This window comes from Elephas maximus, chromosome 4 (genome assembly GCF_024166365.1).
Source record: "Elephas maximus indicus isolate mEleMax1 chromosome 4, mEleMax1 primary haplotype, whole genome shotgun sequence".
In the NCBI taxonomy this organism is placed as follows: Eukaryota; Metazoa; Chordata; class Mammalia; order Proboscidea; family Elephantidae; genus Elephas; species Elephas maximus.
Window position 1 is genome coordinate 176,391,554 of NC_064822.1, and position 16,462 is coordinate 176,408,015.

Consider the following 16,462-nt stretch of genomic DNA (forward strand, 5'->3'; position numbering starts at 1 on the left):
AATGTCAGCAATGAACTTCTCTTCAGGGTCAACAGCATTGTGTCGGGGTTTACCAGGAGAGAGGAGGTCTTTGATTGGCCCTAAGGGATGGCGAAGAATACTGAATATACCATGGACTTCCAGAAGAATCAACAAATCTGTCTTGGAAGAAGTATGGCCAGAACGCCCCATGGAAGCGAGGATGGTGAGATTTCCTCTCAAGTACTTTGGACATGTTATCAGGAGGGACCGCTCCCTGGAGAAGGACACTGTGCCTGGTAAAGTAGAGGGGCAGTGAAAGAGAGGAAGACCCTCAATAAGATGGACTGACACAGGGGCTGTAACAATGGGCTCAAACATAGCAGCAGTTGTCAACATTGCACAGGACTGCGCAGTGTTTCATTCTGTTGTACGTAGGATCGCTATGAGTGGAAACCGATTCAACAGCACCTAACAACAACAACAACAGCAGAGTACCATAAAGAGGACCACTCACCTGAATGTGAAGAGAGTTCCCATGTCCAGCATTGACAGCAGCTCTGCTTTAGATTTGGGGAATGAGAGTCGGTAGCGCAGTGTCTCAAATGCGGGGACGATCATTGCTTTCTTGGTGTTGGCAAGGTCGAGCTGGATGACAGACTTCCTGAAAAGAGAAAGCAGGAGGAGAGACAGGGTCCCCATGACGCCAGGCAAGGCCTTTCCCAGGAGGGCAGGGAGTGTAAGGGAGAATGTCCAAGTCAACCACCCAGTTTAAAGATAAGGAAATTGAGGCCCAGGAAGGCTAAGAAGCTTACAAATACCACCCAGGAAGGCCAGAGTAGAATTGAGAGCTGCTGCCTCTGAGCCAGAAAGGTGGGTCTTTCTAGAGAGTGAACAGAGGGCAGGACAGCCAAGAGGGGCTGCGGGGAAGCTCCTACACTTTTGCAGTGTGGGCACTCTAGCCAGGGCCAAGTGTAGAAGGAAGGTTTCAAAGGATTCACAGAGGATTGAGCCCAGCCAGCTGGGTTCACTGGGCTGGCCAAACATGGCTACTATACTGCTTGCCACATGGAAGATGAGCAGTTGGACATAAAGCTGATGAGAGAACCACCAATCCAGCCATTTCTAGGTGCCATCTCCATGTCTTTTCAATCCCTTGAATCCTATGGATGCGGAGCCTTTAAGTGGACAGACCCGTCACATGCAGCCAGCGCCCAATAAGACAGGGGTCTAGTACCCATGCTTCCTGGTGGGTAAGTTCTCCATATCCTCACTCACTCCTGCCTTTGTGCCTGGTCTTCTGCTCTGCTCCTCTGACGCTCTGCTCCTGCCCTTCTAGATCTGTCTGCATTTCCCAGCTCTGTGGCCACCACGTGGGGTGGGAGACCATCTGAGGGAGGGCCATATGGCATGAGGCTACATGGACACAGATGGGATTTGAATCCTGGCTTTGTCACTTTGAGTCTTGTCATCCCAGGCAAGTGACTTAGGTTTCTCTTCCCTAAAATGGTGGTAGTAAGATCTACCTCTCAGAGTTGTGAAGACCTAATGAGGTAATCCCCGACGTGTCTGTCAGTTTGTTGTACTGTGGGGGCTTGCATGTTGCTGTGATGCTGGAAGCTATGCCACCAGTATTCAGATACCAGCAGGGTCGCCCATGGAGGACAGGTTTCAGCTGAGCTTCCAGACTAAGACAGACTAGGAAGAAGGACCCGGCAGTCTACTTGTGAAAAGCATTAGCCAGTGAAAACCTTATGAATAGCAGCAGAACACTGTCTGACACAGTGCTGGAAGATGAAGCCCCCAGGTTGGAAGGCACTCAGAAGATGACTGGGGAAGAGCTGCCTCCTCAAAGTAGAGTCGACTTTAATGACGTGGATGGAGTAAAGATTTCGGGACCTTCATTTGCTGATGTGGTATGACTCAAGATGAGAAGAAACAGCTGCAAACATCCATTAGTAATTTGAACCTGGAATATACGAAGTATAAATCCAGGAAAATTGGAAATCATCAAAAATGAAATGGAATGTATAAACATCGTGAGCTGAAATAGACTGGTATGGGCCATTTTGAATTGGACAATCATACAGTCTACTACGTCGGGAATGACAACTTGAAGAGGAATGGCGTTGCATTCATCATCAAAAAGAACATTTCAAGATCTATCCTGAAGTACAACACTGTCAGTGATAGGATAATATCCATACAAGGAAGACCAGTTAATATGACTATTATTCAAATTTACGCACCAAACACTAGGGCCAAAGATGAAGAAACAGAAGATTTTTATCAGCTGCTACAGTCGGAAATTGATTGAACATGCAATCAAGATACACTGATAGTTACTGGTGATTGGAATGCGAAAACTGGAAACAAAGAAGGATCGGTAGTTGGAAAATATGGCCTTGGTGACAGAAACAATGCCCAAGATTGAATGATAGAATTTTGCAAGACCAAAGACTTCTTCATTGCAAACACCTTCTTTCACCAACATCAATGGTGACTATACACATGGACCTCGTCAGATGGAACACACAGAAATCAAATTGACTACATCTGTGGAAAGAGATGATGGAAAAGCTCAATATTATCAGTCAGAACAAGGCCAGGGGCCGACTGTGGAACAGACCATCAATTTCTCATATGCAAATTCAAGCTGAAACTGAAGAAAATCTGAGCAAGTCCACGAGAGCCAAAATATGACCTTGAGTATATCCCACCTAAATTTAGAGACCATCTGAAGAATAGATTCGACGCACTGAACACTAGTGACCGAAGCCCAGACGAGTTATGGAATGACATCAAGGACATCATACCTGAAGAAAGCAAGAGGTCATTGAAAAGACAGGAAAGAAAGAAAAGACCAAGATGGTCAGAGGAGACTCTGAAACTTGCTCGTGAACGTTGAACAGCTAAAGCAAAAGGAAGAATTGATGAAGTAAAAGAACTGAACAGAAGATTTTAAAGGGTGGCTTGAGCAGACAAAGTAAAGTATTATAATGACATGTGCAAAGAGCTGGAGATGGGAAACCAAAAGGGAAGAACACGCTCGGTGTTTCTCAAGCTGAAAGAACTGAAGAAAAAAATTCAAGCCTCAAGTTGTAATAGTGAAGGATTCTATAGGGAAAATATTAAACGACACAGCAAGCATCAAAAGAAGATGGAAGGAATACACAGAGTCGTTATACCAAAAAGAATTAGTCGATGTTCAGCCGTTTCAAGAGGTGGCATATGATCAGGAACCGATGATATTGAAAGAAGAAGTCCAAGCTGCTCTGAAGGCATTGGCAAAAAATAAGGCTCCAGATACTGACGAAATATCAATTGAGACGTTTCAACAAACAGATGCCGCTCTGGAGGTGCTCACTCAACTATGCCAAGAAATATGGAAGACAGCTTCCTGGCCAACTGACTGAAAGAGATCCATATTTATGCCTATTCCCAAGAAAGTTGATCCAACCGAATGCGGAAATTATAGAACAGTATCATTAATATCACACACGAGCAAATTTTGCTGAAGATCATTCAAAAACGGCTGCAGCAATATATTGTCAGGGAACTGCCAGAAATTCAGGCCAGTTTCAGAAGAGGATGTGGAACCAGGGATATCACTGCTGATGTCAGATGGATCCTAGCTGAAAGTAGAGAATACCAGAAGCATGTTTACCTGTGTTTTATTGATTATGCAAAAACATTCAACTGTGTGGATCATAATAAACTATGGATAATACTGTGAAGAATGGGAATTCCAGAACACTTAATTGTGCTCTTTACATAAATCAAGAGGCAGTTGTTCGGACAGAACAAGGGGGTACTGATTGGTTTAAAGTCAGGAAAGGTGTGCATCAGGGTTGTATTCTTTCACCATACCTATTCAATCTGTATGCTGAGCAAATAATCCAAGGAGCTGGACTATATGAAGAACGACATCAGGATTGGAGGAAGACTCATTAACAACCTGCGTTATGCAGATGACACAACCTTGCTTGCTGCAAGTGAAGAGGACTTGAAGCACTTACTAATGAAGATCAAAGACCATAGCCTTCAGTATGGATTGCCCCCAATACAAAAAAAAAATAATAATAATCCTCACAACTGGACCAATGAGCAATATCATGATAAACGGAGAAAAGATTGAAATGGTCAGGGATTTCCTTTTACTTGGATCCACAATCAACAGCCATGGAAGCAGCAGTCAAGAAATCAAAAGATGCATTGCTTTGGGTAAATCTGCTGCAAAGGACCTCTTTAAAGTGTTGAAGAGCAAAGATGTCACCTTGAAGACTAAGGTGCGCCTGACCCAACCCATGGTATTTTCAATCACATCATATACCTGTGAAAGCTGGACAATGAATAAGCATGACCGAAGAATTGACGCCTTTGAATTGTGGTGTTGGCGAAGAATATTGAATATATACCATGGACTTCCAAAAGAACGAACCGATCTGTCTTAGAAGAAGTACAACCAGAATGCTCCTTAGAAGCAAGGATGGCGAGACTGCGTCTTACATACTTTGGACATGTTGTCAGGGGAGATTAGTCCCTGGAGAAGGACATCATGCTTGGCAAAGCATAGGGTCAGTGGAAAAGAGGAAGACCCGCAATGAGGTGGATTGACTCAGTGGCTGCAACAATGAGTGCAAGCATAATGATTGCAAGGATGGCACAGGACCGGGCAGCGTTTCGTTCTGTTGTGCATAGGGTCAGTATGAGTTGGAATCGACTCAACGGCATCTAACAACAACAACAACAAAGAGGTAATGTAAGTATTGCTTAGCACACACAGCATATGGCAGGCACATAGCAATGATCACTATTATACTGCAATGCTACGATCATTCCCTGGCTTGATTTTCTCGGATCGCTTTTGGCCATGATCTTGGTATTTCACTTCTGACTTGGACCCTGACCCTTGGGTTTCCACCCCAGCATGGGTTGTCTGCTTGTAATCTCTGAAATGAGAAAGTGGCCTCTCTTGGGGTAATATAGCCCACGGAAGGCATTTTGCAAAATACTGGAAGAAGTAGCTTTCCTTTATAATACGGCTGCTTCGTGTTGTGCTATTAAAGTCTCTTTTCTCAACTAGACTTTGAACCTGAGCCCAAGCAGGGACTGAGGGTGGGCTGCAAAGAGTAGTTATGCTACAAGGAAGTAATTATCCTACCCAGGTCAATGTGGGTCAAATTAGAGCCACAGTCTAAGAAGGACATCAGCAGGGTTTGGTTACATGAATGACGAGGGAGAATCTGGGCCAGGTCAGAATAAGGACAATTCTCTGAAGTCACAATTGGTTCAGAGGTCTTATTGATTCCCAGTGGAAAAGGCAGGGTTGACAGGCGAGTTAGAAGTACATTTTAAAAGCCCCTGAATATCATTTGTAGCACACTCTTTATAATTATGCTTTAGCTAACTCTATGCCAAATGATATCTAGCCTTCGTGTCATTTTTTCTGGGGTAGTTCATAAGGCAGGACACTGAGACAGAACTTGGGTGAGCTATACATAGCCAGTCTGAGAACCAGTGCCTTGAGTCAGCCCATCCTGGCCTGGATTCACCTCTCCCTTTGTCCCTCTGAACAAAGATGTCATAGTTTTCAAGCAGCCACGATTTCTCTCATCCATAGTCGGACATCTAAGGTCAGCCAGCACTTTCATCTCAGTCCTACATTAGACACAGGCAGTGCCAGGGCTCTCCAGGAAAGGTACGCACTTACCTTGTCCTTGTACCAAGAAAGCAATGTACCTGTAACCACCTAGGGAGGGTGGTTGTTGCTCATTCAGCAATCCATGAGCACCTACTCTGTGCCAGGCACGGTGCTAGGCACTTGGGTATATATAATTAACACGGCCGCCAAAGTCTCTGCCAGCATGGCACTTATATTCTTGCCATTGACCTCTAAATGAGGACCCAAGATTACATTTGCAGAGAATTATTTTAAGATATGAATGGTATGGACATGAAGGGGAGGCTGGGAGGGCTGACTACAAAGGGAATGGGTAGAGTGTATACACACACACACACACACACACACAAACACTAAACATAACCCAACCAGCCCAAACCACTGCCATCGAGTCGATTCTGACTCACAGCAACCCTACAGGACAGAGTAGAACTGCCCCATAGAGTTTCCAAGGAGAGCCTGGCGGATTCGAACTGTCGACCTCTTGATTAGCAGCCATACACTTAACCACTACACCACCAGGGTTTCCTACACTAGATATAAAAACAAAAACCATAAATATAGATACGATTATATAAATGTGGATGTCTCTATCTACCCAAGCCTCAAATGACTATTATAGCCACAATTACTTTGGTAGCCACTTCTTAGGGTGTCCTGCTCAGAAATAATTCTCGCTTCTGTAGCCCCTATCACAGGGGCGGCTCCCCAGTGGCCGTGCCTTATACGAATGCCTGGCTGAGGCAGAATATCCAGGGTGGACACTTAGCCCAAACTGAGCCAATCAGTTTCTCATCCTTTGAAACATCCAGAGCTGGCTTGCATTAATGTCAGGTACCCTTCTGGAAGTTTCTGAACTGCTACCTTGGAGGGGCCCAGGGCTGCCTGGTTAATTGTGGTCCCAAGTGTTGGTCTTCCAATTCTTCCTTTGATTCCAGAAGATATACCTCTCAACTGTTTTGTTTTTCTTTGATTTCTTTACATTTTAATTTAGCTGGCTAGTGTTGATTTCTGTTGCTTGTAACCAAAACAACCCTAACTGAGGGATTTTATATAAATCAATCAGTCAGTCTGTCTGTCTATTGTTGTTAGTTGCCATTGAGTTGATGCGGACTCATGGCAACCCCATATGTTTCAGAGCAGAACTGTGCTCCATAGGATTTTCATGGCTGTGACCTTTCAGACGCAGATCACCAGGTCTTTCTTCTGAACAGGCTCTGGGTGGGTTTGAACTGCCAACTTTTCGATTAGTAGCCAAGTTCTTACCCATTTGCACTGCACAGGAACTTGCTATACACACAAACACACATGCACACACACACACATATACAGACACACTGGGATATCTAGAAGTATCTCCCAGGAAGCAGCATGACTTACAAAATGGGGCCTAGCAAGCCGTTTTTCCCTCATAATCGAGAGCATCATATTTTGGAGTGCTTTCTGCAAATTCCCTTTAATCTCACTAAAACATGAACTGCCACGAAGATGGATTTGTCACCAGATAGGTCCCTTTCAACTTCAGCTCAAGGAGATTTCGATACTTCTGTTCCGAAAGGGCCTAATTATGAAGTTGTTTCAGCAATAAAACGGTTCCAGGGTACAGACTCTGAGCACATGTTTACGGAGATGGTATTGCCAGCCTGGGCCCTTCTACGCTGTGTCTCTTTGTCTGTTCTACCCTGGCTGTGGCTTGCTGACCACCTGGGGTTGAACAAGTTGCTGCCACCATTTATCGGGATAGCGAGTCCCTCAGGGGATGGAATGCTTCAAATGCAGGGTCTTCAGGGAGCAGGAGGACAATCAAGTGAGGTGAGAAAGAGGCGGGGCTGGGAGCTAAGAGACTGAGTTCTAGGTCCAGCTCTGACAAGCTGAGTGGCTTTGGGTCATTTTATTAACCTCTTCTGGCTTGCTAAACCTAAGTTACTAAAATTGAAGATTTTAGAAGGCCGTTTGGTGTAGTGGTAACCAGATACACCTGGTTTCTAGCTCTGGCTCCACCAGAGTTGTCCACTTGGGTAAGTCACTCAAGAAGTCAAGAGGGCAAGTCACCATAACCTCTCTGAGTCTCAGAGCTCATGCACTTATACTCTGAAGAGGAAAAGCGGGAGTGTGTGTGTGTGCGTACTCGGTGCAATGCCTGATACATACCAAGCACTGGATACATGATAGTTGCTACCGTGGCTTGTGTCCAAGACCCCTTCAGAAACATCTAGAACCACAGTACAGTACTTTTGGACTGAAAATCTCTTCAAAGAAACCACAGATAACTCAGAACACTGCTGGCGTAATGATACAGGACAAAAACAGGTGCCTCAAAGCCAGAGAGACTCAAGTTCAAGTCCTGCCCATCAGTCTCTCTTAGGATCTTGCCAGTATCTCTTAGGACCTTGGGCACATTGCTCACCATCTCCCAGTCACAGCTTCCTCATCGGTAGGATGGAGATAGTAATGCGTGTCACTCAGGGTTGCTGTGAGCTTGAATGAAACAATCATTCTAGAGCCTAACACAGTTCTGGATTTAAATAACTGATTAATAAATTAGTTCTGCTCTCAAGGCTCAGCATACCAGGAGCCCAATTTCCAGAAATTGGGCAAGGGCAGAGGAGGTTTCACAGCAGTCAGCACACTGACCCATTTTTCGCTTGCTAGCCCGCTTGTCTATGGAAGAGAGCTTATTAGATCCCAGTCTCCAGGGTGCCCTCTGAGCCTGCCTTCAAGGCAAAAACAATTCAGGTGTTCCTGACAGAATAAATTCACCTCTTCCAATCTGGAGTAGCTGACCAGTGGGAAAACGGAGCTGGGTAGTGTTTATCTTCAGAGTCCCCAGCCGCCGCCTCTGCCTCTGCATATCCCATTTCCTCAGCCGCTCTGCTCAACTCACTCACATATGCAAATTGCTCACATCCCTTTTTGCTCCCACCCTGAAAACCGGATGAACAGGGGAGGAAGTGTGATTGACTAGCAAGACTTCATACACCAACCAAGGCAGGGACGGTAGCCCTCAGGAGACTCGGCGTTAAGTCCAAGACACGGCATGAAAAGGGAGATTGTTAGTTAGGTGGGCTTCCCTGGTCCTTAAAACGACCGGACCTAGGTCAGTGCCTGTGTTAGGTGCCCTAGTGCTGCTGTAACAGAAACATCATGAGTGGGTGGCTTTAAAAAACAAATATTTATCTTCTCACAGTTCAGGAGGCTAGATGTGTGAATTCAGGATGCCTGCTCTAGGGGAAGTCTCTCTCTGTGGGCCCTGGGGGAAGGTACTCGTGTCTGTCAGCATCCCTCAGGTTCTTGGTGAGCTCCATGCGGCCGGCATCTATTTTCCCCATGTGTGCTCGCTCCCCTGCCTAATCTGCAGGTTTAAGACACAGCCGACACTGACATGGCCTCATTAATGCAACAAAGAAAACCGTATTCCAAAATGGGATTACATCCACAGGTATAGGGGTTAAGATTCCAACACATATTTTGGGGGGACACAAGTCAATCCATAAGATTCCACCAATTAGCCTCCCAAAATACATGTCCTTCTCATGTACAAAACACATTCTATCACAGTGCCCTGGATGGACCCTGGCAGTTGATATCACACACGTGCGCGCGCACACACACACACACACACTCTCCCTCATTCATCCTCCCTCTTTCTGACTCTCTTTTTAACCCCATCCTTTTACCTAGAGTCAGGTCTCTGTAACCAAGGACACAGCCCACCTTCCTGGCATGAAGAGAATATGGGAAAGGGTCTCATAGGAAAGGACAACAATGCAGGGCACAGTTCTGTTGACTTCGCCTTCTCAGTCCCACAGTGGGAAGGACATGGACTCTGCAGCCAGGCTGCTTAGGTTCTCCTTCTGGCTAATTACTCACCCTCTTTGTTCCAGTTTCCTTATCTATAAGATGGAGATGGCAATAAATTACCCTTAGAGGGTGTTTGAGAGAGGGTTAGATGAATTAATACATACAAAGTACTTAGAACAGAGCCTGGTATACAATAAGCACTCAATAAATGCTGGCTGTTATGATGATTGCCTTCCCCTCTTCTCATGTCTGCATGACAGGGGTTATGAAGGTGGACCTATCTAGCCTTACCCCTCTGCCCGAAGCCAAGAGCTGACTTCACTACTTTGTTATTTCATTTGTTCATTCCACAATGTGCTAGTATTTGTATACTTAGTACTTGGATAGTATTTGGGTTATTTTTTTTTTTTAGTATGGCACAAATGGTTTGTGCTCAATTGCTAACCTAAAGGTCAGTGGTTTGAACACACCCAGTGGTACCGTGGAAGAAAAGGCCTAGTGGTCTGCTTCCATTAAGACTGTTATTGTCGTGTCCTGTTGAGTTGATTCCAACTTACAGAGACCCTATACGACAGAGTAAAACTGCCCCATAGGGCTTCTAAGGCTGTAATCTTTACAGAAACAGATTGCCAGGCCTTTTCTCCTGTGGAGTCACTGGTGGATTCCAACCACCAACCTTTTGGATAGCAGCCAAGTGCTTAACCATTGCACCACCAGCAAAGAAAACCCTATGGAGTAGTTCTACATTGTAACACATGAGGTCACCATGGGTTGGAATCCACTTGGCAACCAACGGCAACAACAAAAGGGGGATTAGGATACCTGCAGTGGAGGATGGCTTACAACTGCAAATAGGGTGGTCAAGGTAGGTCTCATTGCGAAGGGGACATTTGAGCAAATACTTAGAGGAGGTGAGGGAGTGAGGCATGTGATTATCCAGGGGAAGAGCTTTGTAGGCCTAGGAAATGGCCAGTGCAAAGGCACTGATGCCTGGTGTGTGTTTAAAGAACAGCAAGGCGGCCAGTGTGACCACGGCAGAATCACGCATGAGGCGAGTTCAGGAGATGAGAGCAGAGGTAATGAGGAAGGGGTGTTGCAGAGTATAGAGGGTCTTTTAGATCAGTGTAATGGACTGGATCGTGTCCCCTGCAAATATGTGTTAGAATCCTATCCCCTGTAACTTGTGGATGTGATCCCATCTGGAAATGGAGTTTTCTTTATTCTTTTAATGAGGCCCTATCAGGGTAAGCCATTTCTTAAACTTAATCATTTCAGAGGTCTAGGGAGCAGCCTAGACACAGAGACGCCCATGCACATACCAGGGGAAGACAGAAACTATCCAATGACAATGGGGGCAGATGAATCTACAGGCCCAGGAACTCCAAGGATTACTGGCCACTAGAGCAGACAAAGAAAGGATCTCCCCCTAGAGCTACGAGCTGAATTCAGACTTCTCACCTCTAGAACCACGAGAAAATAAAGTTCTGTTCATTACAGTCACCCACTTGTGGTATTCTGTTACAGCAGCACTAGGAAACTAAGACAGCCAGTGAAGGTTGTGGTAGGTACAGTACTGCCCCACAAAGACATACATGTCCTAATCCCAGAAACCTGTGAAAACAGGACTTTGCAGATGTGATTAAGGATGTTATGGTTACTTAGGGAAAGACCTTTGTAGGCCTAGGAAACAGCCAGTGCAAAGGCCCCATTGCCCGGTGTGTGTTCCTGGTATGGGAAGACTATACTGGATTATTCGGGTGGGCCCAATGCAATCACAAGAGGGAGGTGGGAGTGTCAGAGTCAGAGAAGGAGAGGTGACTATAGAAGCCGAGGGATGTGATGTGGCCTCAAGTCAACGAATGCTGTGGCTTCTAGGAGGCAAGAAAAAGGATTTCCCCCTAGAGTCCCCGGAAGGAAAGTAGCCCTCCTCAGACCTTGATTTTAGCCCCATTATGCCCATTTTGGACTCCTGACCTCCAGAACTATCACATAATACATTTGTGTTGTTTAAACCAACTAAGTTTGTACTAATTTATTATAGTTGCAAGGGGCAGGTTGGGAAGTTCAGTAGATTTAGCAGTTTGGAAAAAATGACCAACACTGCCCAGAGGAGAGGAAATAAGTAAAACCCCATGATAGATACCTATCCCTTGATAATGAGCTAAGAGTGGTGGCCCATGTTTTCCAATCTGATCCGTCTAGGTGTTCCATGGGAGCCCTGGTGACAAAACCAGGACTGTGAACCAGTTTGTTTCAGTTGGAACCACTGCTGAGAATTTACATTTCTAACAAGTTCCCTGAAGAGAATCTGCATTTCTAACAAGTTCCTAGGAACTTTTACCTAAGAATTCCCTGGAGATCTTGTTAAACTATAGGCTCTGATTCAGTACATCGGGGGTAGAAATGCAAATTCTCAGCAGGGAACTTGTAAGAAATGCAGGGGGTACAAACAGGTTCAAAGCCCTGGACAAAATGGTTAAGTGTTAACCGAAAGGTTGGTGGTTCAAACATACCCAGCGACTCCGTGGGAGAAAAGACCTGGTGATCTGCTCCCATAATGATTCCAAAAAACCAAGCCAAATCTGTTGCCACTGAGTTGATTCCAACTCAGAGTGACCCTATAGGACAGGGTTTCGAAGGAATGGCTGGTGGATTTGAACTGCCAACCTTTTGCTTAGCAGATGAGCTCTTAACCACTATGCCACCAGGGTTACTTGTAAAGATTACAGCCTAGAGAACTTATGAGGGCAGTTCTACTCCATCACAGGGGATTGCCATGAGTTGAAGTCGACTCGACAGTAGCTAACAAGGTGTGCCATAAGGAGCCAGTGGCCGGTGCAAACAGTTAACATGCTTGGCTGCTAACCAAAGGTTGGTGGTTCAGGTCTACCCAGAGATGCCTTGAAGGAAAGGCCTGGTGATCTACTATCAAAAAATCAGCCATTGAAAACCCTGTGGAGCACATTCTACTCTGACACACATGGGGTCATCATGAATCGGAGTCAACTTGATGGCAACTGATAGGTTTCCCCCAAACAGTCCTGACCTGCCTGAAAATGGGACTCAGGTTACTCGTCACTCTCCACCAAAGGTGTAATTATGTAGCTGCTGTTTCTGTACTGTATGTTTTCTATTCTACTCTGCAGTCCCTGAAACAAAATCTTCCTCTCTCACTGCGGTGGGCTTAGGCATTGCAAACTCAATTTGATGTTATCTTCAGGAACACAAAATTAGAAAACAGCCTACTTCTGATGTAAAGAAAAATGAGAAAGCCCAGAGCTGAGTTTAAACAGGAACACATGGTTTGACATTGTCTCCTCTTTGGGTTGGTCTAGATCAGGGGAGCAAGCTCAAACACTCGCAGGGCCAGGCCAGTGATGCAAAAGAGTGGAGTGGGCTGGAAGGGACAGTGCAAGCAGCATGATTAACGCTGGTGACATCGGGCTTCAGGTTAGGAGGCAAAAGGAGGAGGAGGGCAGTGGGCTGGGATGAACTGGGAAGCCCACGGTCACTGTGGAGGGGCAGTGGCTCTTCAGCTCCGGCTGTGTGGCTGCTGTCTTAGTGCCCTCGCGCTGCTGTAGCAGAAAAAGCACGAGTGGGTGGCTTTAAAGAGCTGAAATTGGTATTCTCATGGTGAAGAAGCCTTGGTGGTATAGTGGTTAAGAGCTCAGCTGCTATCCAAAAGGTTGGCAATTCAAATCCACAGATGCTCCTTGGAAATTCTATGGGGCAGTTCTACTCAGCCCTATAGGGTCGCTATGAGTCAGAATTGACTCAATAGCAGCTGGTGTTTTTTGGAGGCTAAAAGTCACATCAGGGTCTGGACTATGTTGAATCCTTTCTGGTAGCCCTGGGCATTCCTTGGTTTCTCAGCTTGTAATTGATCCTCATATGGTGTCTCTCTTCCCCAATATGTGCTTGCATCTGTGTCTGATCTGTTCTTTTTATAACTTTGAAGTGATTAGGTTTAGGACACACCCTACATTGATCAAATCAAACCAAACCAAACCAAACCCACTGCTGTCAAGTCGATTCCGACTCATAGCGACCCTATAGGACAGAGTAGACCTGCCCCATAGTGCTTCCAAGGAGTGGCTGGTGGATTCCAAATGCCAACCTTTTGGTTAGCAACTGAATGCTTAACCACTGAGCCACCAGGGCTCTCCCTGCACTGATAAGGCCTTATTAATATAACAAAGAAGACCCTATTTCCAAATAGGATTATATCCACAAGTATATGGGCTAGATTTCTAACATGTATTTTGGGGGGACACAAATCAATCCATAGGAGCGGCCATATGGAACTGCACCATCAAAGTGGCTGGATATTCTGGTGTTTCAAGAGGGGTCAGCTAAAATTATTTTCAACACACTTGAGGGCTGGGTATCTCTCAGGGGATGCCAGTTAGAAGAGAAGCTGCATGGTGAGAAAAAGAGCATGATCTTGTAAATCGGATGCTGTACATTCTATCTTAACTTCACCACTTTGCTAATTGTGTAATCAGGAACAATTTTCTTAACTCCCTGAGCTTTTGTTTCCTATCTTGATAATAATAAATACTTCACAGAGTTGGTATTAAGAGAGCTAAGTAAGATAATATATTCATTAATTAATGAATATTTATGAAGCCAGTTGCAATACTGGGTACAGAGCTGAATGAACAGATATAACCTCTGTCCTTTCAGAACTTAAAGTGTAGGATGGAGGAAGACAGACGCGTGGTGTAGTGCTCTCTGGGTGCGTAATTACAGACAACTGCCCAGCTGAGCTGTGTTCTGACCAAGATACAGGAGTTGGATAGTCTAGGTATTTGCAAAGCTCTGGAAACAAGAACACATACACAGCCGTCCCTTGGTATCCGCAGGCGCTTGGTTCCAGGTGCTCAAGTCTCTTATACAAAATCGTGTAGCATCTGCATGTAACCTAATGTACCTCCTCCCTTGTACTATAAATAATCTCTAGATTATAATACCTACTACAATGTAAATACTATGTAAATAGTTGTTACACTGTATTGTTTTGCTCTTTGGAACTTTTTTTTTCTGAATATTTTCCATCTTCAAGTGGTTGAATCTGGGGATGCAGAGCCTATAGATAAGGAGGGCCAACTGCATAGGATTTGGGGAAACAAAATTTCCTGCAGTGTGCTGGTACGCTGTAGGTTGCTATTATAGATTGAATTGTGTCCTCCAAAGATAAATGTTGTAAATCCTAACATCTATGCCTGTGGTTATAATCCCGTTTGAGGATAGGTTATCTTTGTTAGTGAAGCAGGTTTAGTGTAGGGTATGTCTTCAGTCAGTCTCTTACATAATATAAAAGAAGCAGGTTAAGCAATCAGAGATGGGGGAAGACAGATGCCAAGTCAGATGGAGATCTCCAAGAACCAGGAAACAGAAGCTGAAGAGAAAAGGACCTTCCCCCAGAGCCGACAGGGAGAGAAGGCCTTCCCCCATAGCCGGCGTTCTGAAATGGGATTTCTAGCCTCTGAAACTGTGAGAAAAGAAATTTCTGTTTGTTAAAGCCACCCACTTGTGGTATTTCTGTTATAGCAGCACTAGATGACTAAGACAGTGACGAACCAGCCAGTTGCTGTCAGGTCGACTCTGACTCATGTTGGCCCCATGTGTGTCAAAGTAGAACTGTGCTCCACAGGATTTTCAGTGGCTGATTCTTTGGAATCAGATCACCAGCCCTTTCTTCTGAGGCACCTCTGGGTGGGCTGGATCCTCCAACTTTTTCAGTTAGCAGCCGAGTGTATTAAGTGTTGGCACTACCTAGGGGTAGTGCCTAGTTGGCACTGTGGCGTTTTATATGCAGAACTCCCTTTATCATCACAACCTATGACATAAGTACTATTATTCCCAGTTTACTGGTGAAGACATTAAAGCTCTGATGGGCTAAGAAATTTGCCTTATTATAACACATCTAGTAGATGTCATCATCACCATCTTCTTCAAGATGATAGCTGTATTGAGGCTGCAGCGGTTAAGGCTTAACCAGGAGAGATGAATAATCACAGCACCTAATTTGGTCAAGCCTGTTAATGTGGAGACTGTGTCTACCTTCCCAACCTTGTCACCGGGGCAGAGTCTCAGAGTTCAAAGTTCAAGGTGGGGGACTGGTTAGGAAAGGGGTGGAGGGAGATAGTAGGAGGCTAGACTGCAAACTCACTATGCTCCTTAATAGCAATCTCATCCACATGGCAGATCCTACCACATAGGAGCTAACTGGAGCAGAGGCCAGAAAGAAACCAGTGTTTTGATGTTTAGAGATATGTGCACTGACCTACTGCCTTATTGGGTCACCTACACTTCTTACCACCCATTAGCTTCTCAAACGACTAGAACCTGCTTTTGACTTCTTGGCTTTGGCCAAGGTCAGCAATGTCATCATCTGTCTTAAGTCATCTAGTGCTGCTATAACAGAAATACTACAAGAGGTTGGCTCTAACAAAGAGAAATTTATTTCTTCACAGTAAAGTAGGCTCAGTCCAAATTCAGGCTGTCAGCTCCACCAGAAGGCTTTCTCTCTCCGTCAGCCTTCTCATTAATCTTCTCCCAGACTAGGGGCTTCTTGGTGCAGGGACCCCAGATCCAAAGGATGTGCTCCGCTCCCGGCACTGCTTTCTTGGTGGTATGAGGTCCCCAACTCTGCTGCTTCCCTGTCCTTTTATCTCTTGCAAGACAAAAGGTGGTACAGGTTACATCCCAGGGAAACTGCCCCCCACATTGGATCAGGGATGTGACCTGGGCAAGGGTGTTACATTCCCACCTTAATCCTCTTGCACATAAAATCACAATCACAAAATATAGGACAACCACACAATACTGGGAATCACGGCCTAACCAAGTTGACAAATATTTTGGGGGGACACAATTCGATCCATGACATCATCCATGACAAATCTAACAGACTCATCTTTCTTGACCGGTTACCATTCCAGTTCCTCCTGTTGCCCCTACTTCCTAGGCAGGGCCAGGAGTTGCTCCATTTCTGCACATGTGAGCCTCTCCTCC

At 45.3% G+C, this 16,462-nt stretch overlaps 1 protein-coding gene across 4 annotated transcripts in view; it reads right to left on the minus strand.

The window, feature by feature from the left end:
- Positions 1 to 16,462, minus strand: part of LARGE1 (LARGE xylosyl- and glucuronyltransferase 1) — a 686,352-nt gene that overhangs the window by 14,588 nt on the left and 655,302 nt on the right. For all 4 annotated transcript variants that reach the window (XM_049884284.1, XM_049884285.1, XM_049884286.1 and 1 more), the window contains one exon: positions 476 to 622. In XM_049884284.1, coding sequence (XP_049740241.1) covers positions 476 to 622 — 147 coding nt within the window. The remainder of the gene's footprint in view (positions 1 to 475; positions 623 to 16,462) is intronic.